At 47.3% G+C, this 27,975-nt stretch overlaps 3 protein-coding genes and 1 pseudogene across 3 annotated transcripts; all 4 read left to right on the top strand.

The window, feature by feature from the left end:
- The first annotated feature begins 8,358 nt into the window (after positions 1-8,358).
- LOC125512842 lies at positions 8,359-9,046 on the top strand. Its single transcript, XM_048677915.1, has one exon. The coding sequence runs from the start codon at positions 8,438-8,440 to the stop codon at positions 8,951-8,953; it is 516 nt and encodes a 171-aa protein (XP_048533872.1). The 5' UTR covers positions 8,359-8,437; the 3' UTR covers positions 8,954-9,046.
- Positions 9,047-13,455: 4,409 nt separating this feature from the next.
- On the top strand, positions 13,456-14,059 carry LOC125512844. The gene has a single exon (XM_048677916.1). The coding sequence runs from the start codon at positions 13,498-13,500 to the stop codon at positions 14,017-14,019; it is 522 nt and encodes a 173-aa protein (XP_048533873.1). The 5' UTR covers positions 13,456-13,497; the 3' UTR covers positions 14,020-14,059.
- A 5,011-nt stretch (positions 14,060-19,070) lies between these two features.
- LOC125512845 lies at positions 19,071-19,741 on the top strand. Its single transcript, XM_048677917.1, has one exon. The coding sequence runs from the start codon at positions 19,071-19,073 to the stop codon at positions 19,614-19,616; it is 546 nt and encodes a 181-aa protein (XP_048533874.1). The 3' UTR covers positions 19,617-19,741.
- A 7,371-nt stretch (positions 19,742-27,112) lies between these two features.
- LOC125512846 lies at positions 27,113-27,891 on the top strand (annotated as a pseudogene).
- Positions 27,892-27,975: the final 84 nt, after the last annotated feature.

Here is a 27,975-nt window from a genome sequence, read left to right on the forward strand (position 1 = left end):
TGGAAAATATATTGCACAAGAAATCAGAGCATGGATGTATAAACCAGAGCATCCCAATGTTGATATTACTTGGATTAGTATTTGTCTATTTACCTTTTATTAAAATCTTCTGCATGTTCTGACAAGAATAAAACCTGGTGGACTATACTGAATGTACATGTATGTATGTACTTCAATAAAAATATGCACTGGTAATTCTGTTGGCATAGCATAAATTTGCTTTTGTCATCTATGAAATCATTACTGACAGTTTTGTGAATGTCAACACATGTTAAGATGTCTTCACTAAGCAGATTGAGTCTATAAATAATTCTACATCTTGATTGTCTGATTATTGGAGCATTACACATGACATTGTCTGGTTTGTATCATGTGATGGTGGCTTTCTGAAGATGTTTGAAGTTTGAATTCCACGTTGTATTGCCTTGATTTACAAATTGGTTTAAAAAATGAACTTAATTATTGCCTACCATTTGTCCAAAATCGGAAGTATATACACAAGATCCGAAATCATGGCATGGTTCCTTGCCTGCTTATTGTGATGTGTAATTATTTTTGACAATCTGATGTTTTCACGCATCATTATAAGATTCTTTAAAACTACCTTTGTAGAATATTTCAAACCCCGGTCTAGGAGTATTCAGCTAGCCATGTTTTTAAACCAATAGAGAATGTGAGAGAAAATATGTTGCTCGATACTGGTGAGGATAGTACACTATTTTGCTCAATATTGAAGCATCAGATCCTTCTTGTTCTATGCAACGACTAAGACTATTTTTCTCCACTACAGTCGTGAAACTTCAACCAATACATGTGCTTGAGTTGCTTTGCAACACATAATGACCATCCAATGTTTGTTGCGGGTGGTCGCTTTCATGGTTGGGGTGAGCAGCTTGGTCTGGTACCATGTGCAACAGTCCAACGGAATCTACCATCGCCTTCATTGCTGCCAGAGCCGGTGTAGTGTGCCGAAGATGTCGTCAATGGTGGCGACACAAATGGTGAGCGGCTGATAAAGAGAAGATTGCCGTGAGGTTGTTGTGCGGGAATGCTCCGATTATTGATCAAGGGAGCATTGGTTTGATTTAAGAGGAGATTAGTAGCTTATTTTGTTCACACATGTTTAAGAGGGGACCGAGAAAATTTCTTGCTAAGCTTATAACAGTATTGCACATGCAGACATCTGCCATGAAGAAATATAACTACAAACAATGCGTTTTTTATTAGGAGTAGATGAACCTTCAAAAGAAGTTTTAGTCAAGACGTGCGTTTCACGTGCAAGCTTACTAATATACCACAAAAAGAGTACGACTTACATAACCATCTCAAGAAAGATTTGTGCCACGTGACAATCACGGAGGTGGTTGATGGCTCCGCAGCAGTGTGCACTGTAAGCAGAGTGTATCTATGAGAGGCTTGGCTTATGTAACACGTAAGCCTAGTGCCCGATAAACAACACTTGGCTTATACCTTGCATATTTTTTGCAAAACTATTTCTTAATGAAAAATGGCTTTTTCAAATTTTTTTCTATTGCATTTTGAAATGATTTTTGAAATATACTCTGGTGACAAGTGGTTAATTACACTTATCTGTTAACTTCACATATTAACATATTTCACAAAAACAAAACTTCACATATTAACATGCATGGAAATGACATGAACAAATATATGGAACCGTATACAAACTATGACCACTATATTCTGGGGTCTAGAGGTAACACTTGTTATTAAAGTAGAAAGTTAACAACTAAGAGTTTGAATGCCAATATTGAGGGAGTCACCCTATAAATTATCACGTTTCGGGGCATCTCCAAGCTTAGACGCTTGAGTCTCCTTGAATATTTCCTTCGGGTGCCTTGAGCATCCCCGAGCTTAAACTCTTGTAAAAATAAATCACCTTACATGTATTATCAAGACATTTTGCATAATTATTTTCAAACAATAGCTACTGTATACTTTCATTTCCACAATTTATATCCCCCAATATAAACCGTGGATACTCAAGTATAAGCAGATAACAAAAACATAGCAATAATCTATCAAACCAGAATGACCGTTGTAATCTAATTTAAATGCATACTTCCGGAACTTCAAAAATTCTGAAAACTTAGGGCCTAATAGAGAAATTATAAGAAAGTACTTTGTAAACATCCTCAAGGCTACTCTTGGCACATTATGATCGTTACAACAACAATAACCATATTGACACACAAGAAAAAAATAAAAATAAATATTGGTTTTCTTCCCAGCAAGCGCTTTTTTAGTGCCTTCACCTACTTCATCTGGCGCTCCTCCAAGCACAGGTATGCCACGACCTCTTGGAAGGTCAGCGAGGGCAGCAAGGTGAGGTTGGAGGCAGCATTGCCAAAATCCTCATTGAGGCCAGTGGCGAGGGTGCTAAGAAGGAGCTCATCGGAGATCACCTCTCCGATGTCACGGAGGTCATCAGAGTGCATCTTCAGGTGCATGCAATAGTCATCAATAGAGAAGTCATGCTAATGCCACTCGAAGAATAGCCACCGAGGGAAAACAATCATGAGCTTCGTCCACATGGAGTAGGCATCATCGTAGTCGCGTACGACTGTGTGGAAGAGGTCCTCCGAGATGGTGGTAGAACCAGTGGATAAGCGTGGCATCGATGGCCATCCACTCGGCGTCGCCCATCATGAGACTTGCGCTAATGGAGTCGTCGATGTAATCATGGAGGTAGTACTCGCGGAAGACCAAGGAGAAGTAGGTTTTCCAGGCATAGTAGGTGGAGGTGGATTGATCAAGCCGCATGGGAATGCGATCGAAGATGTTGACATTGCGGATGTCAGTGGCAGAGGGAGGGTCGGGACCGACAAAGGGGTTAGAGGCACCAGAGATGGAGGAACTAGGGGAACCATGGCGGCGCAACAAGGAAGTGCAGTGGTGCGGCCTTAGCCGAGAGGAGTAGCGGTAGTGACTTAAGTAGAGGAAATAGTGGCGGCGGCCTATCTAGAGGGAGGAGCGATCGGGTTGGGTGGTGATCGGGGTTGGGTAGCGATCAGGGTGGTTAACTGGAGGGAGGAGCGATCGGGTTTGGGGTGGCGATCGGGGTGGGTTTTGAGAATAGGCAATCGTGGAGAGGAGCAGCAGCAGCTGAGGGGCGGCGACTGTAGGTGGAGAGGGTAGGAGATGGAGAGAGGTGCAGAAGATGCGGCGGCAGGGAGCGGATGGCTAGGGTTTGGATCAGAGGGTAACTGATACCATGTAGTTTGGCAATGCAACTCATGATAATTGATCGGGTGCACAAGCAGACACACACATGTATATGTACAAGGGGTAGCTCACATCCTTAACTATACAAGGAAACAATGGTTGTTAGGAAAAGACCCTGACTATATGATAGCCTATACCATATATTCAACACTGTGACTCATGCTTTGCAGAGGCCGGATATTGTTTCGATGTTGTTGTATTACCTCTGTAGTCCATATGTTAATTCAATGAAATGTCATTAATCAAACGAAGAAGAAAAAGATCAGAACAGTACTTGGCCAGGTCACTGCAGCAGCACACGGCTGCAAAGCCTGTCGTGATTTAATCTGTGAGGATAAACTAAAGCTCCAAGGATGGTTTTCTCGAGAGAGGATTTTCTACCATACACGGGAGGTCCCGTGCATGCATCCATCATTTTGTTTTAATTTAATGATGTATGGGATCTCTAGCATCATGTGCATAGTGTTTTCTCTCTCCTGTAACATGTAATCACATATTATTTCCTATTCGTTTAGTTTCAGTCAGATAAATAGAGGTGTAATATATTTTAAAATAAAAGTTTGACTTACATTATTTTTTTAAAATTGTGTTTTTTCTGACAAGATCTTTAAAACAAGACCGATATTGAATATACTTTTAGAAATTATTATTTTGACAACTGAATCACCATGTTTCAAAATTTGTATTTTTAAAATCATTTAAATATATTCAGAAGTGGTCCGGTTTTAAAGTCCGCATTATCATAAACCCAAATATGCAAACAAATTATAACTTAGGCTTTGGGTACAAAAGACAGAATAGACTTAAACTTAGGAATATGATGAAAAAGTACAGGATAGTGAAGCGTAAGGCTGCATAGTTAAACAGTGTCCTTGCATGTGGTGAAAGAAACAGCTGGCTAATTTTGATTACCTATGCATGCATGTTTCCGGATCTCAAAGCAAATCAAGGGCTCTCGGGCAGTCGGGCTCTCCCATGCACGAGACTTTTCTCCGGCTTTCCCGCCATGATCTTTTGGAACTCGGCAGTTCACAGTAAAATGCGCCGATGCAGGGAACACAGAAAAAAGAAAGCGACACAGAAACAGATGGCAGTGAAAGAGACGGTCACGTCTGTACGTCCGATCGACCAGAATGGAAGGAGAGCCAGATGGCAAACGCAGAGAGCAGTAGCAACAAAAGCGGCCGGATAACGCGCTCCCGTGCATGTCAGAGGTCGGCCGGTTTTCAAGCAAAGCTGAGGTGCCACGTCGTTCAGGTCCTCACCAATCAGCACCCATGTCTTGATGCGAATGTTCCTAGATACTCATCTCTATAAAAATCTCGCCCACTGAAGCTCGTCTCTACAAATCCCACCCAACCCGCTTCACTCAGGTTTACAGCTCTCAGTCTCCCAAACCACCGCAAGTGACACCATAACATCCATCCCCTCCACGCACCCGATTTCTACTGCTCACGCTCCTAAATATCTCATCTACTCCCTCCGTCCGAATTTATTAGGCCTCTCAGCATCACAAGCATGACCCCTTTTATAAGGCCCCGCTTTGAAAAGGTGCATGCATGCAACCATTTCATTGGTTGCATCGAAAGCAATTGTTGTTGGTGCCATGGCTGGAAATTAATACACTTCATGCCTGTTTTTTTCATTGGCTGCATGCATGTGAGAGAGTGCATTGGAAGTGGAATGGAAGAATTAATGTGTCTTGGTCTAAGAGAAGTTGTCTTTAGGCCTAATAAACCCGGACGGAGGAAGTAGCTCATGGCGACGGCGGATGCGAGTCGGCCCAATGGGCCTGCACGCTGTCGACACCCAACTGCCGCTCCGCCTCACCCACCCCCGTCAATATCACCGGCGGCGGCGCCACCCACTCACCATGGAAACCCGTCAGCGGCTCGTCCCCGTCCTTTATCAGGAGCCGGCGCTTCTGCACGTGCTCCCCGACGAACCACCAGGGCTCGTTCCGGTGCGGTCTCCACAAGGCGCGCAAGCAGGTGGCCCCCGGCGGCCGCAGCAAGCCCGCTCTCCCCGCCATCCATCCGTCGTCTGGGCCCGAAGCGAATGAATAGCCGGCAGTGCGCCAGCAGGGCCCTGAGGCCGTCCCCCGCGGCGCAGCAGTCGCAGCACCTGAGGCGCGCGGGCGGGTTAATTACCATGTCCACGGCCGGCGAGCGTCCCGGCGACAAGCTGTACTTTATCAGTTCGGTTGTGGAAGTTAGTGTAGATTTTCTTGTTTGGTTGTGGAACCTCGCACGGGGAATTTAAATCCCACGATTCCAACGGGATTTGTGTAGTTTTTCTTGTTTGATTGTGAAAGGCGATACTTTATCAGTTCTGTTTCCTCGCCGGAAATCAGCTGCTTGGCATTACCAATAATTATCAAATACTCCGTAGGGCGTTCCTTTTCCTTAACGATGATGCTATATCAGTTCTGATTCCGATGAGATTTGTGTAGTTTTTATTGTTTGGTTGTGGAAGGCGGTGATGCTATATCAGTCATGTTTTCTCGCCGGATAATCAGCTGCTTGGAATACCAATAAATATCACCGGTGAGTTGGTTCTCATCTCTCTATCAAATAGTAGGGCGTTCCTTTTCCTTGACGATCATACATTGTACGGGTTAAACAAAAAAATCGTTACTAGGATTGTCTCGCTCAAGTTGTGTGTATCTGGATATAAGCTGAGCGTAAATTCATGGGTTTTGGGCTTATAAGACTATGCCGAGTATTAAAAGAACAAAACACGGCAAAGACAATGGGCTCAGCTTATATTAACATATAAGTAGACAATGGGCTCAGCTTATATGAACATATATATAAGCTGAGAGTGACAAAAAGTATGCTCGCCTACAGAAAATGCTCGGCATATACCACAAAAAGAGCACGACTTACATAACCATCCCGGCAAAGGTTCGTGCCACGTGACGATCACGGAGGTGGTTGATGGCTCCGTGACGGTGTTGCCTATAAGCTAAGTGTATCTATGAACAAGGGTGGAGCTGGAGCTAATGTTTCCCTGATGCACTACATGCATTAAATGAAGGTGTATTTCACAGTTTGTAACACAAATTGCCAAACATAATAGAAATCGATTTGTAAGCACAAAATGAAACAGTCAAATTGCTTAATGTAAGGCTAAAGCAAAGTAGAAAATTACTTTAAATGGATGTCTTGCATTCCCAAATTCCAAAACAGATCATCAGACATCAAGGTTCAGTAACCTACAAGACTAAAAATAGAATTAAAACTTTTAAGTAGAACATAATGCCAAATAATATCGAATCATATTGAATGATAATGTTCTATCAATCCTCTTGCCTCGATCATATTGAGGCTATGTTCGGAGTCCCTCCGCTCCACGATTCCTCTCCTGAAGTAGGCGGAGCTGCAGTGGAAAATCGCGAAGCTAGGAAATAGGTGCTCCACAGATCCTCGGATTTTGCGGAGTTGGTTGATTGCCAAACAAGCTCTGAATCTTCTCCCAACTCATGTCGTCTTGAGCATCTTATAATGGTGCCTTTCTTTCGAGAGAAAACTTGTCTATACTATCTGCATTTAACAATTAAATTACAAATGAGACATAAAAAATTGTGAAGCCAATGAAATATACCTAATTACAAGTTTCCCTTCTGGATAATATCTGGCCTTGGAGCTATATTCTTATTCATCACATTATATAAATTTTACTTGGAGCGTCTTGTGCCATAGTTTTGTTTGCTTGTTTTTTCTTAGTTTTCCATAATCATTGTTTGCTGGACACAGTTTTTGAAAGAGACACACATTCATCATGATTTATTAGAATACACTATGTGCTTCACTTATATTTCTTGAGTTAGGCAATTGCTCAAGAGCATGGCGGTGATTATATTTTATAGAAATAATTGCCCTCTCATGCTTCACTTATATCGTTTTAGGAGTCTATAATTAGGAAGTGGTAATGTGCACAGGTTATAAGACTAGTCCAAGAATGATAGCTATATAAGAATGATATAATGTAAATTTGCATGTAGATCACTGAATAAGAAACATGTGATTTAATTGTATCAGTGTCATAATATGAAAGGGTATTAGTTCATGGTCCTTGGTTAATAGAAATATCAATATTAAAATTTGTTGTGTATTACTCCCTTCGTTTTGAATTACTTGTCGCAGGTATGAATGTATCTAGATGTATTTTAGTTCTAGATACATCCATTTCTGCGACGAGTAATTTGGAGCGGAGGGAGTACTCATTTAAGTGTTCGTCATGCCATGACAGGGAAGTTGGAGCATACTTATACCTCGTTGAAATCATTTGTGTTGTTCGAATCGGGGGAGCGCCATGATTAAATCCTTCCAAAACCTCCTCCCTGGGGCATGCAAGTAGTACTTTATTTCTAGGGCTAATAAAACTTTTACAATAAGTATATAAGTTAAATAGAAGGGAAATTTTGTCGGGGAAAAAAAGGCTGGGACGCCTTTCGTCGCTCATCTTTAATCAGTAGGCCATCTGATCATCAACAATCGTGAGTGATGCAGCGCACGGAGGCAGACAATGGCGGGTCGGGGCGGCACGTAGAGCTGTTTCCGTTCCCGTGACCGCAACATTACATGGCCATGGTCACCGGAGCAGCACACGGCTGCACTTGAAGCCTGTCGTGATTAAAATCTGTGAGGATTAACAAAGGCTCCGACAACGGCACCCGGCAGTTCGCTGTAAAATGCCCCGATGCACGCAAGACTGAAAAAAGAAAGCGACAGAGAAACGGATGGCAGTGAAACTGAAAGAGACGGCCACGTCTCATCGTTCGGTCGACCAGAATCGAACGAGAGCCAGACGCAGAGCAGTAGCAACAAAAGCGGCCGGATCACGACGCGCTCTGCCACCATCGCCGGCTCCACGATCCCTTCCTTCCTTCCCGCGTACTCCACAAACACCGATGCTCCCGTGCATGCATTCCAGAGGTCGGCCGGTTTTCAAGCAAAGCTGAGGCGATCCCACAGTCGCTGCTGTCTGCTCGCGCGCCACGTCGTTCAGGTCCTAGACACTCGTCTCCATAAAAATCTCGCCTACTGAAGCTCGTCCCTATAAATTTAGGCCAACCCGCTTCACTCAGGTTTACAACTCACAGTCTCCCAAACCATCGCAGAGTGACACCAAATCCTCCGTCCCCTCCACGCACCCGACTTCAACTGCACACGCTCCTCGATCTCTCATGGCGACGGTGGCTGCGAGTCGGCCCAGCGGGCCAGCGCTCTCGCCACCCAACTGCCGCTCCGCCTCACCCACCCCTGTCACCGCCGGTGACGCCACCCACTCGCCGGGCAAGTCTGTCAGCGGCTCGTCCCCGTCCTCTACCAGGAGCCGGCGCTTCTGCACGTGCTCCCCGACGAACCACCCGGGCTCGTTCCGGTGCAGTCTCCACAGGGCGCGGAAGCAGGCGGCCGCCGCCGGTAGCAGCAAGCCCGCCTCCCCGCCGTCCAGCCGCGGTCTGGGCCCGAAGCGAATGAACAGCCGGCAGTGCGCCAGCAGGGCCCTCAGGCCGTCCCCCGCGGCGCAGCAGTCGCAGCACCTGAGGCGCGCGGGCGGGTTAATCCCCAGGACGAGCAGGCTCTCCGCCATGTCCACGGCCGGCGACCGTCCGGGCGACAAGCTCTACTTTATCAGTTTGGTTGTCGAAGTTAGTTTAGATTTTCTTGTTTGGTTGTGGAACCTCGCACGGGGAATTTAAACCCCACGATTCCGACGAGATTTGTGTAGTTTTTCTTGTTTAGTTGTGGAAGGGGATGATGCTTTATCAATTCTGTTTCCTCGCCGGAAATCAGCTGCTTGGCATACCGATAATTATCACCGGTGAGCTGTATCTCATGTCTCTATCAAATAGTAGGGCGTCCCTTTCCGTCAACGATCATACATTGTACGGGTGCAAAACAAAAATACCATTACCAGGATCCTCTCACTTAAGTTGCCGTGTATCTGGATGTAAGCCAAGCATAAATTCATGGGTTCTCGGCACCTATATGTTGAGTATTAAAAGAAGAAAACACGCAAAGACAATGGACATATAAGCCGAGAGTGACAAAAAGTATACCCGGCTTATAAAATAAGCTCTGCATATACCACAAAAAGAGTACGACTTACATAACCATCCCAAGAAAGGTTGGTGTCATGTGACAATCACGGAGGTGGTTGATGGCTCCGCGGTGGTGGGCACTGTAAGTTGAGTGTATCTATGAGAGGCTCGGCTTATGTAACACGTAAGCCTAGTACCCGATAAACAACACTTGGCATATACTTTGCATATTTTTTGCTGGGGTTTTTATCATTTATGCCACCGGTTGTGTCCCACTACTCAGTTTTGTCACTAGAAATTTCAACCTGTCAAAAATACCATCGCTTCGTTAGACAGATGCTCAGAAATGCCACTAGACACCATTATTGTGATCTCAAATCTCTTTTGCCATGTTATAATGACATAAATACGTATGGACCAACATGCCAGCTCTCCCTCTATCCCGCTGCAATAAAGTGTGGGGCCTACTTGATGCCAACAGCGTTCTTATTTTCCTGTAAAATAAATCGCTTGGTTACTCCTGACAAGTGGGGCCACACTTATCATTGTGAGATAGAGAGAACCGACATGTGGGTCTAGGCTTAACTTTTTCATATAACATGGTCAACGGGTTTGACGTGAAAATAACAATGTCTAGTGGCATTTTTTAGCAAACATCTAACGGAACGATGGCATTTTTGAGCAAGCATCTCATGGAACGATGGCATTTTTAAGTAGTTGTAACTTTTAATGGCAAAACTGAGTAGTGAGACACAACTAGTCGCATAAATGATAAAACTTTTTGCAAAACTATTTCTTAATGAAAAATGGCTTTTTCAATTTTTTCTATTGCATTTATATTTACTTATTGCATTTTGAAATGACTTTGAAATATACTCTGGTGACAAGTAAGTGGTTAATTACACTTATCCGTTAACTTCACATATTAACATATTTCGCGTCAAACTTCACATATTAACATGCATGGAAATGACATGAACAAATATATGGAACCGTACACAAACTATGACCAGTGTATTCTGGAGTCTAGAGGTAACAATTGTTATTAAAGTAGAAAGTTAACAACTAAGAGTTTCAATGCCAATATTGAGGGAGTCGCCCTATAAATTATCGTGTTCCGGGGCATCTCCAAGCTTAGACACTTGAGTTTCCTTGAATATTTCCTTCGGGTGCCTTCAGGATTCCCAAGCTTAAACACTTGTCTCTCCTTATTCCTCTGATATAGATATCTCCCCTCAACGTTAAAAACACTATCCACACAAAACCTCGCAAAACTTATTAGAGGGGTTAGTACACGTAAAAATAAATCACCTTACATGTATTGTCAAGACAATTTGCATAATTATTTTCAAACAATAGCTACTGTATACTTTCATTTCCACAATTTATATCCCCCAATATAAACCATGGATACTCAAGTATAAGAAGATAACAAAAACATAACAACAATCTGTCAAAATCATAACGACCGTTGTAATCTAATTTAAATGCATACTTCCGGAACTTCAAAAATTCTGAAAACTTTGGATGTAATAGAGAAATTATAAGAAAGTACTTTGTAAACATCCTCAAGGCTACTCTTGGCACATTGTGATCTTTACAACAACAATAACCATATTGACACACAAGAAAAAAATAAAAACAAATATTGGGTTGCTTCCCAGCAAGCGCTATTTTAGTGCCTTCACATGCTTCATCCGGCGCTCCTCCAAGCGCAGGTATGCCATGGCCTCTTGGAAGGTCGGCGAGGGCACCAAGGTGAGGTTGGAGGCGGCGTTGCCAAAATCCTCATTGAGGCTAGCGGCGAGGGTGCTAAGAAGGAGCTCATCGGAGATCACCTCTCCGATGTCACGGAGGTCATCAGAGTGCATCTTCAGGTGCATGCAATTGTCATCAATTGAGAAGTCATGCTAATGACACCCGAAGAATTCCCGCTGAGGGAAAACCAGACGCTGGAGGTGGTTGTCGGTATAAAGCCATTGAGCTTCGTCCACATGGAGTAGGCATCATCATAGTCGCGTACGACCGTGTGGAAGAGGTCCTTCGAGATGGTGGTACAACCAGCGGATAAGCGTGGCGTCGATGGCCATCCACTGGGCATCGCCCATCGTGAGACTTGCGCTAATGGAGTCGTTGATGTGATCATGGACGTAGTACTCACGGAAGACCAAGGAGAAGTAGGTTTTCCAGGCATAGTAGGTGGAGGTGGATTGATCCAGCCCCATGGGAACGCGATCGAAGATGTTGAGATTGCGGATGTCAGCGGCAGAGGGAGGGTGGACCGACAAAGGGGTTAGAGGCACCAGAGATGGAGGAACTAGGGGAACCATGGCGGCAACAACAAGGAAGTGCAGTGGTGCGGCCTTAGCCGAGAGGAGTAGCGATAGTGACTTAAGTAGAGGAAGTAGTGGCGGCAGCCTATCTAGAGGGAGGAGCGATCAAGTTGGGTGGCGATCGGGGTTGGGTAGCGATCAGGGTGGTTAGCTGGAGGGTGGAGCGATCGGGTTTGGGGTGGCGACCGGGGTGGTTGGGGCGATCGGGGTGGGTTTTGAGAATAGGCGATCGGGGAGAGGAGCAGCAGTAGGTGAGGGGCAGCGACTGTAGCTGGAGAGGGTAGGAGATGGAGAGAGGTGCAGCAACGGCAGTACATGCGGCGGCAGGGAGCGGATGGCTAGGGTTTGGATGTGAGGGTAACGGATACCATGTAGTTTGACAATGCAACTCATGATAATTGATCGGGTGCACAAACACACACGTATATCTACAAGGGGTAGCTCACATCCTTAACTATACAAGGAAACAATGGTTGTTAGGAAAAGATCCTAACCATATGATAGCCTATACATATATTCAACACTGTGATTTATGCTTTGCAGAGGCCGGATATTCTTTTGATGTTGTTGTATTACCTCTGTATATTAATTCAATGAAATGTCATTAATCAAAAGAAGAAAGAAAACATCGGAACAGTACTTGGCCAGGTCACTGCAGCAGCACACAGCTGCAAAGCCTGTCATGATTTAATCTGTAAGGATAAACCTAGGCTTCGAGGCTGGCTTTCCCGAGAGAGGATTTTCTACCATACACGGAAGGTCCCATGCATGCATCCATCATTTTGTTTTAATTTGATGATGTATGGGATCTCTGTCATCATGTGCATAGGGTTTTCTCTCTCCTGTAACATGCAATCACATATTATTTCCTATTCATTTAGTTTCATTGAGATAAATAGATGTCTAATATATTTTGAAATAAAAGTTTAACTTACATTATTTTGTAAAATTGTGTTTTTTTCTGACAAGATCTTTAAAACAAGACCGATATTAAATATACTTTTAGAAATTATTATTTTGACAACTGAATCACCATGCTTCAAAATTTGTATTTTAAAAATCATTTAAATATATTCAGAAGTGGTCTGGTTTTAAAGTCCGCGTTATCACAAACCCAAATATGCAAACAAATTATAACTTAGGCTTTGGGTACAACAGACAGAATAGACTTAAACTTAGGAATATGATGAAAAAGTACAGGATAGTGAAGCGTAAGAGCGTCTCCAACAGAAGCGCTATATAAGCGACGCACGATATAAAAACTGTTTTTAGTGTGCGCGGACCCGATTTAAAGTCTCCAGCAGCCGCACAAAAAGCACGCGCGCGTTATAACTAATGCAGTGCTCGTATTAAAAAGGCATCGCGCGCATCATATTTAGTGCGTCCGGTCGCGCGCGCTGCAAACTCTGGACTGCTACAGATAAGACCGCTGGACTCGCATGCGCAACATATTTTGCAGCACTTGTTGAAGCAAACGCCTTCTTGGGCCTTAAAAAAACTACTTACATGCTGTAAATCCGTTTTTTGGACACCATACTAATGGGCTTTTATGATGATTTGAAGTAACATGGCACATCTATATAGCCAGCAGAAGGCTCTATTATTAACCATGCTCTCAGAGGTCGGCCGGTTTTCAAGCAAAGCTGAGGCGCCACGTCGTTCAGGTCCCCACGTCTTGATCCGAATGTTCCTAGATATACTCGTCTCTATAGAAATCTCGCCCACTGAAGCTCGTCTCTACAAATCCCACCCAACCGGCTTCACTCAGGTTTACAGCTCTAGTCTCCAAACCACCGCAAGTAACACCAAAACCTCCATCCCCTCCACGCACCAGACTTCTACTACTCACGCTCCTCGATCTCTCATCTCATGGCGACGGCGGATGCGAGTCGGCCCAACGGGCCTGCGCTGTCGACACCCAACTGCCGCTCCGCCTCACCCAGCCCCGTCAAGCTTGCCGGCGGCGACGCCACCCACTCGTCGGGCAAGTCCGTCAGCGGCTCGTCCCCGTCCTCCACCAGGAGCCGGCAGTCCTGCACATGCTCCTCAACGAACCACCCGGGCTCGTTCCGGTGCAGTCTCCACAGGGCGCGGAAGCAGGCGGCCGCCGCCGGCAGCAGCAAGCCCGCCTCCCCGCCGTCCAGCCGCGGTCTGGGCCCGAAGCGAATGAACAGCCGGCAGTGCGCCAGCAGGGCCCTCAGGCCGTCCCCCGCGGCGCAGCAGTCGCAGCACCTGAGGCGCGCGGGCGGGTTAATCCCCAGGACGAGCAGGCTCTCCGCCATGTCCACGGCCGGCGAGCGTCCCGGCGACAAGCTCTACTTTATCAGTTTGGTTGTCGAAGTTAGTTTAGATTTTCTTGTTTGGTTGTGGAACCTCGCACGGGGAATTTAAACCCCACGATTCCGACGAGATTTGTGTAGTTTTTCTTGTTTGGTTGTGAAAGGCGATACTTTATCAGTTCTATTTCCTCGCCGGAAATCAGCTGCTTGGCATGCCAATAATTATCAAATACTTCCTCCGTTCCTAACTATAAGTTTTTATAGAAATTTCACTATAGACTACATACGGAGCAAAATGAGTAAATCTACATTCTAAAATGCATCTACATACATCCATATATGGTTTAAAATGAAATCTCTCCAAAAATTTATATTTAGGAGCGGAGGGAGTACTCCGTAGGGCGTTCCTTTTCCTTAACGGTCATACATTGTACGTGTGTAGACAAAAGATTGTCTCACTTAAGTTGCCATGTATCTGGATATAAGCCGAGCGTAAAGTGTTCTCGGCTTATAAGCCTATGTGCCGAGTATTAAAAGAATAAAACACGACGAAAACAATGGGCTCGGCTTATATGAACATAAGCCGAGAGTGACAAAATAAATATGCTCGGCTTATAAGAAAAGCTCGGCATATACCACAAAAAGATCACAGTTTACACAACCATCCCGGCAAAGCTTCGTGCCACGTGGAAATGGTTGACGGCTCTGCGGCGATGTTGCCTATAAGCTGAGTGTATCAGTGAGAGGCTCCGCGGCGATGTTGCCTATAAGTACGTAAGTTTTGAAGAAAGAGAATCAACATTTAAATGGGATAGGACCCTACCGCCATAGTCCCCGACGGTAGGGTTGCATTCCCTACCGTGAGAAAAAAATCGATTTCAGATACAGTAGTTTTACCAACTTACTGTTGAGAAACTTAGCGGTAGGAGTGCTGGCGTTGGTACGCAATGCAACCCTACCGTCGAAAAGGCTGGCGGAGGTAGTTGCATTCCTACCACATGTTTTCCCCCTCCCTACATACATTAGGGTTTTTTTTAGAAGAGGAGGGGGTTGAGTCCACGTCAGCCCACCATCCAGTTGATCGAGCCTCCCGTTAATCCTACCGCTAGTGGCCTTGGCGGTAGGCCGTCATACCATACAGCCATCGACCCCGGTGGTGAAAAAAGGGTCAGATCCTTATTATTACTATCATTGTTAAGGAAGTCGGTAACTGGTAGCTGCTCGGTCAGCTTGGGAGTAGCGATTAATCGACGAATCGGCCAATTAATTGGATTAATCGGTCGACCATTAATCGGTAAATTAGATAAGATTATGCTAACATATATCTAATTTTTATGGTATTATATCATACTCTCATGCTCTCAACTATGTAATATACCAAATATGTTACGATTTTGTCGAACCCTGCCTAATGAGGAGCGAGAGGGGAATGGGAGGGGTTAGGGCCAAAATTTTGGGCTTTGTTTGCCCCTAAATTAATGGCCAACAACGATTAATCAGCCGACAACCTATTAATCGGTCTCATAGGTAAGTTAATCGGCCTGAAAAGTTAACGAGACAAATAGGTGCTATTCGATTTGGCCATCCTACAAGTAGCGATTAACTAGCCCGTTAACTAATTAATTAGATGAATTCTTGAACAATGATTATTATTTTGGAACCGGGGTCAAATCTTGCTCAACTATCTAAAGGGTCAAAACAAATTTGGCCACACACAACTGAACTTAAAGCATGTCGTTATTAAATCTGTGAGGATTAACTGCGTTTGATGGCTCAGTTTTTTCTAAGTATTATAGGAATGTTGCAGTTTTCTAAATTACTACAATTTAAATTACTGTAAGCTGTTTGGCAACCCAAAAAACTATGGTATTTACAACTGTAGTATTACCAAAAGCGTAGTACGTATTTTCTCTGTATTAAAAAAACCACAACCCCTTTTTCAAAAACAGAGCAAGCGAAGAAAACGAATCTGTTCGTTATTGCCTTCCTCGCTGCAAGCCGCCGCTCTTGTTTGAGACTGTCAGCCATGGACAAGCCAAGAGAACGAAAAATGATGTCTTTCGCACTTCCGCTTGAACTCCTCCTTCTCTCCTCCTACTCCCCGCGCATCTGGTCAGTCCGCTGGATAGCAATGGTCGTGCTAATGGCTGCAACGCGAGTCCACAAGGAATTGCTGGATGAGCATGTGCATGCCTAGTTGCGTGCGGTCATATCGGGCTGAACGTGTGCCGCGATGTCATGATGCAGCCTTGCTCATCGCTGCTGGCCACGCATGCGCTGCTGCTGCCGACCGCCGCCCGTGCCTCCGCTCGCCGCCCTAGCCGGCTCACCACTATGCGCCACTGTTGGCCAAGCGCAGCCGAGCCAGAGCGCCGGCGCAATGCATGTTGCAACTGTGAAACGGCTATCTAGCTAACTTACGTCATTGTACAGATACATAATTCCTCCCACCCACCCGCATCGCCTCTGCTCTGGCGACACGGGGGAGCCCCCACCAGCGCCGCCACCTCTCCCCTCCTCCCCCTCCCCTCGTCTCGCCGCCCCCTGAGGAGCCCGCCGGCAAAGCCCGGGCAGGCTCCCGGGAGGGTGGCGGCGGGGCACCTCGCTGGGTGGCGCGGCGCGCGGATCCCGACCGCTCGGGCGCGATTCGGCGGCGACTGGCGTCGCGGAGGCTGCTCCGGGTGTCCGGCGGCGTCGGCCCTCGGTGTTGCTCCCTTGCTCCGGCGCGGGCGGTGGGACGCGGCAGAGGGGCGGCGGAAGGCACGTGGCGGCCGGATCTGGCCGGCCTAGGTCGGATTCGGAGTGGCAGCGGCTGGGCGCGTCGTCGGAGGTGGTTGGCGGGGCGCGAGGAGGTCTGCGGTGGTCGTGGTGGCGGGCTAAATTGGCGCGCGATCGGTGGCGTCGTCTCGGGGCGTCTGCAGCTTGCGGCGGAGCCGGTGGTAGGGGCCCGGGCAGCAGCTGCACAAGGGGCTTGGGCGCCGTGGTTCTGGCATCGAGCGGGGTATGGGAGGTGATGTTGTGGTTGCCGGCGCGGTTGCGAGGTGCGGCAACAGCTACTGGATGAGGTGGAGCCGGTGAAAGCCGACCATGGGGATTGTGCACTGTGCAGTGCTTCGGATCTTCTCGGATTCGGAGGTGTGAAGGAGCTCCGAGCGAAAGTCTTGCATTGACCTTGGGTCGGTGCCGGCAGCAGCGGCGCCATGGCCATGGTGTCATTCCCCTTCTTGGAGGTGTTGCCATGGAGCTCCATTACACAACTCTTTGGGAGAAATCCCTAGCTTCAGTTGGTCGAAGCGGGCGATGACGGCGGCTACGCCGTTTCCTTCTTTGAGGCATCATCTTGGAGAGTCAGCATGTTGCAGTTTGCACGGATCTCCTCATCGTCGGGGACAGTGGACGTCGGGGCGGCGGCTCCGGATGGTTTCTGATTGTGCGTCGAGATGGCGATCTCGAGAACAATGTGAGTGGCAGCTCTATGAGGTGGGGTTCTATCTCGACATTGGTTGGGTGGCAATCCTTGTCCCGCTTGGGTGGTAGGGGTGTCGGCTCGGTCGATGCGCCCCAGAGAGGGCGGTCTGACTTTACGTTAGGGCGGCGGCCCCGGATGTGATGCAACGTTTGTGGTCTGCGAACGGTTGCCCTGAGCAGCGTGGGCTGCGGGCAGCTAGGTTGTGCGGCGTTGCTATTCGAGGGGAACGGTGGTATGTCAGGGCGGCGGCCCCGGAAGGCGGTGCCGGTTTATTGCGCTGGGCGTGACGGAGCGGTGGATGTCGGGGCGGCGGTCCCGAGAGAATTATTGTGGCTACCAGACTTTTATGGCAACGATGATGGTAGGAGCGATGTCGGCGACCCGGCAATGGTTGCGGTAGTCGGCTCTTCTTCGGCGTGTCCACGGTTTTGCCTCGTTGCTGTGGAGTCGAAGCTGCGGTGGCGGAGCCCTGTGGTGTACGACGACTGGCTGTAGGTGGACTGTTCGGCGATTTTCCGTGGCGCCAGCCATGCCTGGTTTTGTTCTTCTATGTTCTTCGTCAGAGTCGGAGCTGCGTTGTCTGGCCGCATGTTGACTTGTCGTCGATTAGGATGGGCTTTGCCCTGTGTGTTTTAGTCTATGAGAGTGGGCTTGGCCTTTCATGTTTCGGTTTTTGCCTAGTTTCGGTAATTAACTGGGCAATTCTCTTCTGCTTAATTAGTACTCCCTCTGTCTAAAAATACTTGTCATCAAAATGGATAAAAGGAGATGTATTTCGAACTAAAATACGTCTAGATACATCCCCTTTTATCCATTTTGATGACAAATATTTCCGGACGGAAGGAGTAGATGAGACAATCTTTGCCTCCGTTTCGAAAAAAAACTTACATCATTGTAAATGAGCACCAGCCAAACACATCATAGTATTCTCAATACTACAAAATACTTCCTCCGTTCTTGAGTATGTCTTTTTATACATTTCAAATGGACTACAACATACGAATGTATGTAGACATATTTTAGAGTGTTAATTTACTCATTTTGCTTCGTATGTAGTCATTTGTTGGAATCCCTAAAAAGACTTATATTTGGGAACGGAGGGAGTATTTTGATATGTAGAAACTGTGGTATCTAGTTGTTATAGTTTAAAATACTATAGTTTTTCAATTCTACAGTTTTTGCACTACTTTGTTGTCAACGCAGGCCTTGTCAGTGATGATCTTTCGGCACTCCGCAGTTCACACAGTAAAATGCGCCGATACAGGTAAGAGCAAGACAGAAAAATGAAAGCGAAAGAGAAACGGATGGCAGTAAAAGAGACGGCTACGTCTGTTCGTTGGGTCGACCAGAATGGAAGGAGAGCCAGATGGCAGACGCGGAGAGCAGTAGCAACAAAAGCGGCCGGATCACAACGCGCTCCCGTGCATGTCAGAGGTCGGCTGGTTTTCAAGCAAAGCTGAGGCGCCACGTCGTTGAGGTCCTCACCAATCAGCACCCATATCTTGATCCGAATGTTCCAAGATACTCGTCTATAAAAATCTCGCCCACTGAAGCTCGTCTCTACAAATCCCACCCAACCCGCTTCACTCAGGTTTACAGCTCTCAGTCTCCCAAACCACCGCAAGTGACACCAAAACATCCATCCCCTCCACGCACCCGACTTCTACTGCTCACACTCTTAAATATCTCATCTCATGGCGACGGCGGATGCGAGTCGGCCCAACGGGCCTGTGCTCTCGACACCCAACTGCCGCTCCGCCTCACCCAGCCCCGTAAAGCTCACCGGCGGCGACGCCACCCACTCGCCGGGCAAGTCCGTCAGCGGCTCGTCTCCGTCCTCCACCAGGAGGCGGCAGTCCTGCACGTGCTCCTCGACGAAGACGAACCACCCGGGCTCACTCCGGTGCAGCCTCCACATGGCGCGCAAGCAGGCGGCCCCCGGCGGCAGCAGCAAGCCCGCCTCCCCGCCGTCCATCCGCCGTCTGGGCCCGAAGCGAATGAACAGCCGGCAGTGCGCCCGCAGGGCCCTCGCGCCGTCCACCTCGGCGCAGCAGTCGCAGCACCTGAGGCGCGCGGGCGGGTTAATCCCCAGGACGAGCAGGCTCTCCGCCATGTCCACGGCCGGCGACCGTCCCGGCGACTTTATCAGTTTGGTTGTGGAAGCTAGTGTAGTTTTTCTTGGTTGGTTGTGGAAGGCGATATTTTATCAGAGGTGGGGGAACCTCGCCCAGGCAAATTAGACCCCACGATTCCGACGAGATTTGTGTAGTTTTTCTTGTTTAGTTGTGGAAAGCAATACTTTATCAATTATGTTTCCTCGCCGGAAATCAGCTGCTTGGCATATCAAAAATTATGACCGGTGAGATGTTTCTCATCTCTTTATCAAATAGCAGGGCGTTCCTTTTCCTTAAAGATCATACATTGCATGGATGTAAACAAAAAAATACCATTGCAAAGATTGTCTCACTTAAGTTGCCGTGTATCTGGATGTAAGCCGAGCATAAAGCATTCTCGGCTTATAAGCCTATACGCCGAGTATTAAAAGAATAAAACACGACGAAAACAATGGGCTTGGCTTATATGAACATAAGCCGAGAGTGACAACAAAATATGGTCGGCTTGTAAGAAAAGCTCAGCATATACCACAAAAAGATGACAGTTTCTTATGTGATACGTAAGCCGAGTATCCGATAAACGACCCTCAGCTTATACTTTGCTTTTTTTTTTTGCAGAACTCTTTCATAATGAAAAAAAAGTATTTTCAAGGTTTTTCATTGCAATTATATTTGCTTATTGCATTCCGAAATGACTTTCCAAATATACTCCAGTGACAAGTAAGTGGTTAATTACACTTATTTGTTAACATCACGTATTAAAATGCATGGAAATGACATGACTAAACATATGGAACCATACAAAAACTACCACGAGTTTATTCGGAGTCTCGGTTAACAACTAAGAGTTCAAATGCCAATATTAAAGGAGTCACCCTATAAATTAAATATTACAAAACAAAGACACTCAAATTATCTAGATTTGACTCAATCCCTGCATGGTGTAGGCATTCCTAACATATTATGGGGTGAATCTATGTTTTGTGGCCTGATATATCTTATATGTGTCCTAAGACATTTAGTTCATATTGGATCACATAGTTTGCCCTAAGACATTTAACTATGACAAGGCAACATGGTCATGTATGAATTCATTTCATACACTAAAATATGACTAAGGCAAGTGGAATCAACCTAGTTGTATTTTTAATGACCAACAAATAGAAATCGTATAGTTTGCAGAACTAGTTAAGGGTTTCAACCTAGTTGTATTTTTAATGACCAACAAATAGAAACGGAGTAGGATTTTCTACAAGTGCTTGCCACAGAACTAGTTAAGGGTTTCAACGGTGCAGAAGTTCTCAAATATTCTGAAAAAAATACTGAACCAACACACCTATAATATAACATGATCCAACGGAGGTATTAAAAAAATACGACTGTATGTGTCCTCGACAAGAAAACCAAATAGTTCAGTATATATTTATGTCGCAGTGAGCTGAAATGCTTATTATTTTTGCCGAGGACACATAGATGCATATTTTGACAATCCCTCCGTTGGATTATCTTATTACATTAGAGAGATGCTCCCATATTTATTTCATATTTTTTTGATAACTTTTAAACCGTTAAAAGTTTAGCGACCCTTAACTAGTTCTGTGGCAAGCTATGGTAGACACAGTTTACCCACATAGTAAGTTCACAATTATTGTTTAAGAATACAATAAATCCCACTGTTAACATACCCATAAGAGATCATTGCCATGGTCTACCCCCTCCCCGAAGCCGGTCAAAGGGCAGGACGACGTGGGGCCCACTGATCGGTGTTTCATTTGAAACCGGGCGAGGGAGGATCGAAAAACCTCCCGCGCTTGCTTGTGGCCCTACTATATCTATACAAGGTAAGTGTAAGGTGGAAAAATCTAGTACATAACTCTGATGTGGGTCTTCCTTCACAAACAAGACTATTGCGTAGGAAGGTTTTGAATTTCTAGTGTGAAACCCCCACTTTGATGCAACGGGGGGGATATTGAGAAGACTTTAGCTCAATTTTGGTTTTCCATGTTGTTATGACCTACTCTAACACAAACAAAGAGAAAATCCCCATTGTCTACCCACTTTCAAAGCCGGTCAAAGGGCAGAACGACGCGGGGATCACAGATCAGGTGGTCGTTTAGTGGATGCTATATGCTCACGCTAGATTGACAGGAAGGAGCACAAAGAAGAAGAATATCAAATTTTGTACTACATGGGAAGATTATGGAGAAAGAAAAAAGTACTTTGCATATTAATTAAGAAAAGAAAGAAAAAGAATATGAAATGTAAGCTGAGCTCTAAATTTCAGGCAATCGGCCTATACGGGGCTTACCTGTTAGATATTTGGCTTAGAAACAGAAAAAACTCCAAAATCCCCCAAACTACCGTACGCTGCCCCCGTCGCCATGCACCCGCAAGCCGCCCAACTCCTTCTCCAGCCGTGTGCCCCCAGTCTTCTCTAAAGTAGCACAAGGTCGTGGAAGAACAACTCCACCTTGCTGCTACAAATTGTACATCACAAATGTTGAAGAAACAACTTCAACATATTGTACTAGATATTGCTCTAGAGGCGGAGGTAGGGCTGATATGGTTGCAGGAGTTTAATCCAAAACTGAAAGAGCACAAGATCTAGTCCAAGATCCTAGATAAAGCACCAGGTTCTACTATAGGTATCGGGGGTGTACATAGTCTGGTTACAAAGTAAAGGTGAAGACCTCTATTTATAGTACGTTGGGAAGCCTTCACATCCCACTTCTACTTACTAGATGTCTCGTTGCGCCAATTGTTGCACAGACCAGCTGCAGACAAGAAATTAAGTGAACTACTTGAAACATAAAATAAAAGTTAAGTGAACCATTGGAAGTATGTTTCTCCTGAATAGTCTGAAAGTGGTATGCTTGTATTGCATTTGTTTCTTCCTCGTACATTTACCAGCGACAAACAACGATTATGTTTGCCGGTCAGGTCAACCCAACAACTACGTCAATAGAGAGGTTGACCGCACTCCCCCATGGCACATCACCTGAACTATGAGAACCGAAGACTCTTACTCGGAACAACCAAGGCGACTCAAGACCATTCGGGCAGACCCACGGGGTCCAAATACCAGGCAACTGAAGCCAACTGAAACTCAAAATCAAAGGAACATAGGAATAACATTTGACGACCAGATCAACCCAAACATCAGGGTCGATAGAAAAAATGACCGCACCTCCATGGGACATCACCTGAATTATCAAAACGAGGGATTCCTTGTCAAAAAATGGACGCAACTAGGCACCATCAGGGCACACCAGAGAGCACCTACACCCGCGTCCCCATTAGGTCCGGATGGACTGGGGGGGGAGGGGACATGATCCAACGACTGCTGATGGCCGCTGTGCAGCAAGCCCCGACCATAGCCCCCTGGCCTTGGCCCAGGCAAGCTCCCATGACACCACATTTGTGGCCATCGTCGTCGATCTTCCTGATAGAATAGCGATGTCACGGCCATCGCGACCTTGCACTGTGCCCGCAAGGAGAGAAATCACTGCCTGCGGACACTGCCTAGACCGAGCCCAACCATCCCTACCTAGAGCAAGAGCCCCCAACTCGCCTCGGGCATAGATCTGGTCCGCTCGAGCGCGAGCCCTAGGTCCAAGACAACAAAGGTTCGGGCCAAGGAGAAGGTGTGGCGCCGCCCCCACCCTGTGCCACCCATCAGAACCAAGCCGCGGGATCCGCGATGCCAAGGCTTCAGTAGGTCCGCATAGCTGCCATCGCGCCCAACGCCGTGACCCGCAAGGGGCCCGGCCACCACTCCGTGCAGCGCGCCTACGGCCAGCCCCCAAAGCCGGCTGGAACCATGCTAGCAGGCCACCACTAGGGGGTCGTATCCTCCAACGCCGCGCACGCTGGCAACGCCCACTATAGCAGCCTGCACCACCCACGACCTCGACGCCGGCTGCAACAGCCCGCCAGATCGGAGCAAGACCAGGACGCCACCTCGGCCACGGTTGATCAATCCATTGTATAACTTACACGCCAGAAGATTTTTGCCGCAGAAAAAATATACCCACTAGATGGTGATGATCTGATCCCGATAGCCGCGGACCAATCTATGGTCAGATGGCTTGGAGGGCAATGGTATCCCCAGCCCACCACAATTGAAGTCGTGGTGCTCGCATTTTTCTTGATTTATTTCAGACTTTTCGACGATGCGCGTTCACTGTGAGAAGACGTCCCTGTCAACTATGAGACAACTATGGTAACTTTGTCATTCTCAAAATGATATGCCGGCTCAGTCCTCGAATGTGCTCATAGGGATACGATGTGCGTATATGTGTTCGTAGTGATAAGCGTAGACGTGTATGCTAACGCCTGAGTATGTACTGTGTTAAAAAGTTGAGGATTCTGATAGCCTCGGTAGTCAACCAATGATGACGGTTGGAAACGTAGGCGTACGCCCGGTGCATTCAGCGGCTGTATATGTAAAACCATATGTCGTAGTCGCGTGGGAGTGTCGTGTGACGTAAGTCCTAGGTTCTGGCCAACCACATGCATGGACCAAATGTCAAAATTAGTCGAGTCACCGATCGACTAGGGCGTTCCACTAGTCTTGTATAATCAAGCATGTCGACCCAACGTCTAGCAGGATATTTCGGGCATATGCCCACATGACGCGCCATGCACAGGGTTCCTGTCTTGCCTTGTCTCATCTGACTGTACATACACACACGATGGCAAGTGGTTTTCTCATGGATTTCCTCCTAAGAGATTCCACGCAAGGAACATACTGTACGACCCAATCAGTTTTGAAGCACGTACTGCACTACCACTTGCGCGAAATAACAAAATGGTTACGTACGTAGTAGGGCGAGAGCTAATCTTGATCTCAATTGGCATGTCGACCAGTCGCTGTCCTGTCTCCCACCAACTTGGCGCATTAATTTACACATGTCCTACTGGCCGATCGCCCGTGTAATCCTTTTCTAGAAAGGAGGCATACGTGTCGCTGTAAGAGAATTACTAGTAGAGCCCTCCAACCCTCAAATCCCTAAAAATAACTACTTTTTTACAGTTTTTGTCGAAAAAAGCCGTAGACTAGAACCCCTTAACCCTCAAACCCTCAAATTTTTTTAAAGGTCCAACCCTCAAACCCTCTCCCAATCCTCAAAAATAAGGGTTGGGGAGCAAAACTCACCCCAACCCTCATTTGGCGTGGGTATACACCCCGTACGCATGTACTCTCCTTGATTTTAGGATCAGACCGATCGCCCAGGCCTGCGTGCCGCTTCCCTCGGGCTCCTCTTGTTGATGTAGTGCTGGCGTGTATCGATCAGTACAGAGAACATATTCACAGTCTTAACTGGATGCTTCCAGCTCTGTGACGGCCGGTGGCTTCGCTGCGCACGTCATGCACGAGTCGTATCTGGTTCTAGTTAGCCTCTCCGTGCTGAAAGAAGTGATTAATTAGGAGTTTATTGGGATAATGGTTCGCGCCTGCCATGGAAAACTGCATACGTGTTGAAGCCTTGAAGGAGTAATCGTTAGTTATGAATGTCTGATCTTGCTTCACTTGTGTCTGATCCGGCAGACCAGCTAGTATCATTTCTGTTTGCATGTCTCAGGAGATCACGCTACGTCGAGGTTGTGTCGGGCCAGGGTAAGACTGATTTGACACATACGGTGCATGCTTTGGCCAAAAAGGATTACACAACAAAATCTTCCCCATTCGAAACATATCAACGAGATTCTTCCAAATGTGGCACCGTGCTCTTATCACATCTCAGGTCGAATCCCATACCAGTGCTCTAATCTAGCTAGTCTCCCTTGTGTTTTGTTCCACAACCAACCAAGGTATATATAGAGCACATGGTGCTGTATGCTGCTTATTGTTTCTCCAAAATCGGAGGCACTCATATGCTCGCAATCAACCGAAGAATCTGCAATTAAAATCACCAACTCTTCAATTGGACGCTTGCTAAAAAAAATCTGTACTCCAGTTATGTGAGTATATGGACAAATGCAGTATATTGGAGATCCACAACTGTATGACGGAGCTCATATGATTGGAAGCTAAATTTTAGGAGTGTCTGGTCTCCCACTGCTTTCTTCAACAACACAACCAAAAGGGCCTGGACGATATGGAATAAAACTTCCTTTTACCTCGCCAAAATAAATAAAAAAAGACCGGAATGCCTCCCGTCGCTCGTCTTTAATCAGTAGGCCACCTGAACATCAACAACCGTGAGTGATGCAGCGCGCGGAGGCAGACAATGGCGGGTCGGGCCGGCACTTTGAGGTGTTTCCGGAACATTACATGGCCAAGGTCACCGGAGCAGCACACGGCCATGGTCGGAACATTACATGGCCGAGGTCACCGGAGCAGCACACGGCCGTGATTAAGTGTGTGAGGATTAACTATGTCATGATCTTTCGGCACTCGGCAGCTCACAGTAAAATGCGCCGATGCACAGAAGACAGAAAAAAGGAAGCGACAGAGAAACGGATGCCAGGGAAAGAGACGCCCAGTTTCTCAAAAAGAAAAGAGAGAGAAAAAGGAAAGAGACGCCCAGTTTCTCAAAAAGAAAAGAGAGAGAAAAAGGAAAGAGACGGCCACGTCTCATCGTTCGGTCGACCAGCTGAGTCGAGGGAGAACCAGATGCACAGAGTAGCAACAAAAGCGGCCGGATGACGACGCGCTCGGGCACCATCGCCGGCTCCACTCCACCAGCCCTCCCTTTCTTCCCGGGAACTCCACAAACTCTTCCTACAAACGCATCGCGTACATGGGCGCGAATAAAGATCTTGGGTGCTGATGGACACTGCCGTCACGGCGACTGATAGTGATACCACGGCCGGGTTTCAAGCAAAGCGGAGGAGGCGATCCCACGGCCGGCGGCTGGGGTCCGGTGGCTGGCCCGTCACGAGTCGATCATCGCTCTGATCGTTGGAGGACGACTTGCTCTTTTTCTAGATGGACGATAGTTGGCGGCCGATTCATGCACGACAAGAACTTGCAGCCATGCATCTCTTTCTTTCAGTGGGCAACAGCCGTTGATCATCAGTGTCGTGCGCTTTTCGTCCGCTAATCATCGTCTGTACAGTAGTTTCGTTTTCTAGGACCGTCGTTTCAGTGTGCTCGGACAGGTTTAGGCCCCGGTTTGCTTGACAGCAACGTGCAAATGTCGGAAAACCATGGGATGGGTCCTGCTCCTGGCACAACCGGTGGGCGGCTGCACGCAGGATTCGGATCGGCATTGCTCCTAGCACGCTTTTTCTTTTTCTGAAGACAAACTTACGCTAGATGTTCATCTAAACCGTTCCTATGTTAAGATATTTCTGTATGAGGAATCGCGAGATGCTAGTAGTAGTAATCAGAGTACTGGTTTGTGGTGCAAGAAATTGACCTGCATTTTCACACAAAATATTCAAAGCCAGTTGGCATGAGTCCTACAGTAGAATATTTGGGGAGCAGACCTACCTTCCTTGAATCCAGGACCGACTCCGGTGTGCTGCCGTCAGGACAGTCACCTACAACGCCCACTGGTTTGAGCCCACAACCCCAGTTAGTTAACTCGACCAAACTCCCCGCCCACTGAAGCTCGTTCGTCTCTATAAATTCCGCCCAACCCGTTGAAGCTTCTCTCAGGTTCACTCCCGACTCAAGTATCATCTCCATCCCCTGCACGCATCCAATTCCAACTGCTCGCGCTACTCGATCTCTCTCTTATCTCTCATGGCGACAGCAACCACAAGTCGGCCCAGCGGCCCGGTGCTGTCCATACCCAGCTACCGATCAGCCTCGCCCACCCGCGTCAAGCTCGCCGCCGGCAGCGGCGCCACCCGCTCCCCGGGCAGGTCCGTCGTCAGCGTCACGTCTCCGTCTTCCTCCACCAGGAGTCGGCGGTCCTGCATGTGCTCCTCGACGAACCACCCGGGCTCGTTCCGTTGCAGCCTTCACAAGGAGCGCAAGCAGGAGGTGGCCCCCGCCGGGAGCAGCAAGCCCGCCTCCCCGCCGTCCGTTCGAAGGGCATGGACAGCGGGCAATGTGCCCGCAGAGCCCTCGCGCCGTCCCCCGCCGCGCAGCACCGGAGGCGCGCGGGAGAATTCCGCCCGAGGCCGAGCAGGCTCTCGGCCGTCTCCGTGGCCGGCGATCCTCCCAGCGACAACTACCAGTAAACAAATCAACGTCGACATGCCATAGAAAGACATAGTTAGATGCTTTTGAATTTTGATCCAGTTTGATTCCCACGTGGTCAATTTAGCTAGCCCGTAGCAGTACGTGGAGTGAGCCCCTTCCTCCTCTGCTCCCCTCTGTACATATATACAGTGAGCTCGTCCCCTGCTCTCCGTGGAGTAAAACGAACGTCCTTGGTTCTGGATATACTACATGAGTTACAAACTGAGACACATGGTTCATGCATCTCATCTTTGGCCCGTGATGGGAGGCTTCAGGCTTATCCGTCCATGGATGATTGCCTTGCCGCAACACATTTCTGCTTCTGCTTCTGTTTTCGTTTCTGGA

Source organism: Triticum urartu, chromosome 6 (genome assembly GCF_003073215.2).
Source record: "Triticum urartu cultivar G1812 chromosome 6, Tu2.1, whole genome shotgun sequence".
Taxonomy (NCBI): Eukaryota; Viridiplantae; Streptophyta; class Magnoliopsida; order Poales; family Poaceae; genus Triticum; species Triticum urartu.

Bases quoted from the DNA above. Each gene is read 5' to 3' on its own strand.
- LOC125512845 (XM_048677917.1), top strand. From the start codon at position 19,071: ATGGCGACGGCGGATGCGAGTCGGCCCAACGGGCCTGTGCTCTCGACA.
- LOC125512842 (XM_048677915.1), top strand. From the start codon at position 8,438: ATGGCGACGGTGGCTGCGAGTCGGCCCAGCGGGCCAGCGCTCTCGCCA.
- LOC125512844 (XM_048677916.1), top strand. From the start codon at position 13,498: ATGGCGACGGCGGATGCGAGTCGGCCCAACGGGCCTGCGCTGTCGACA.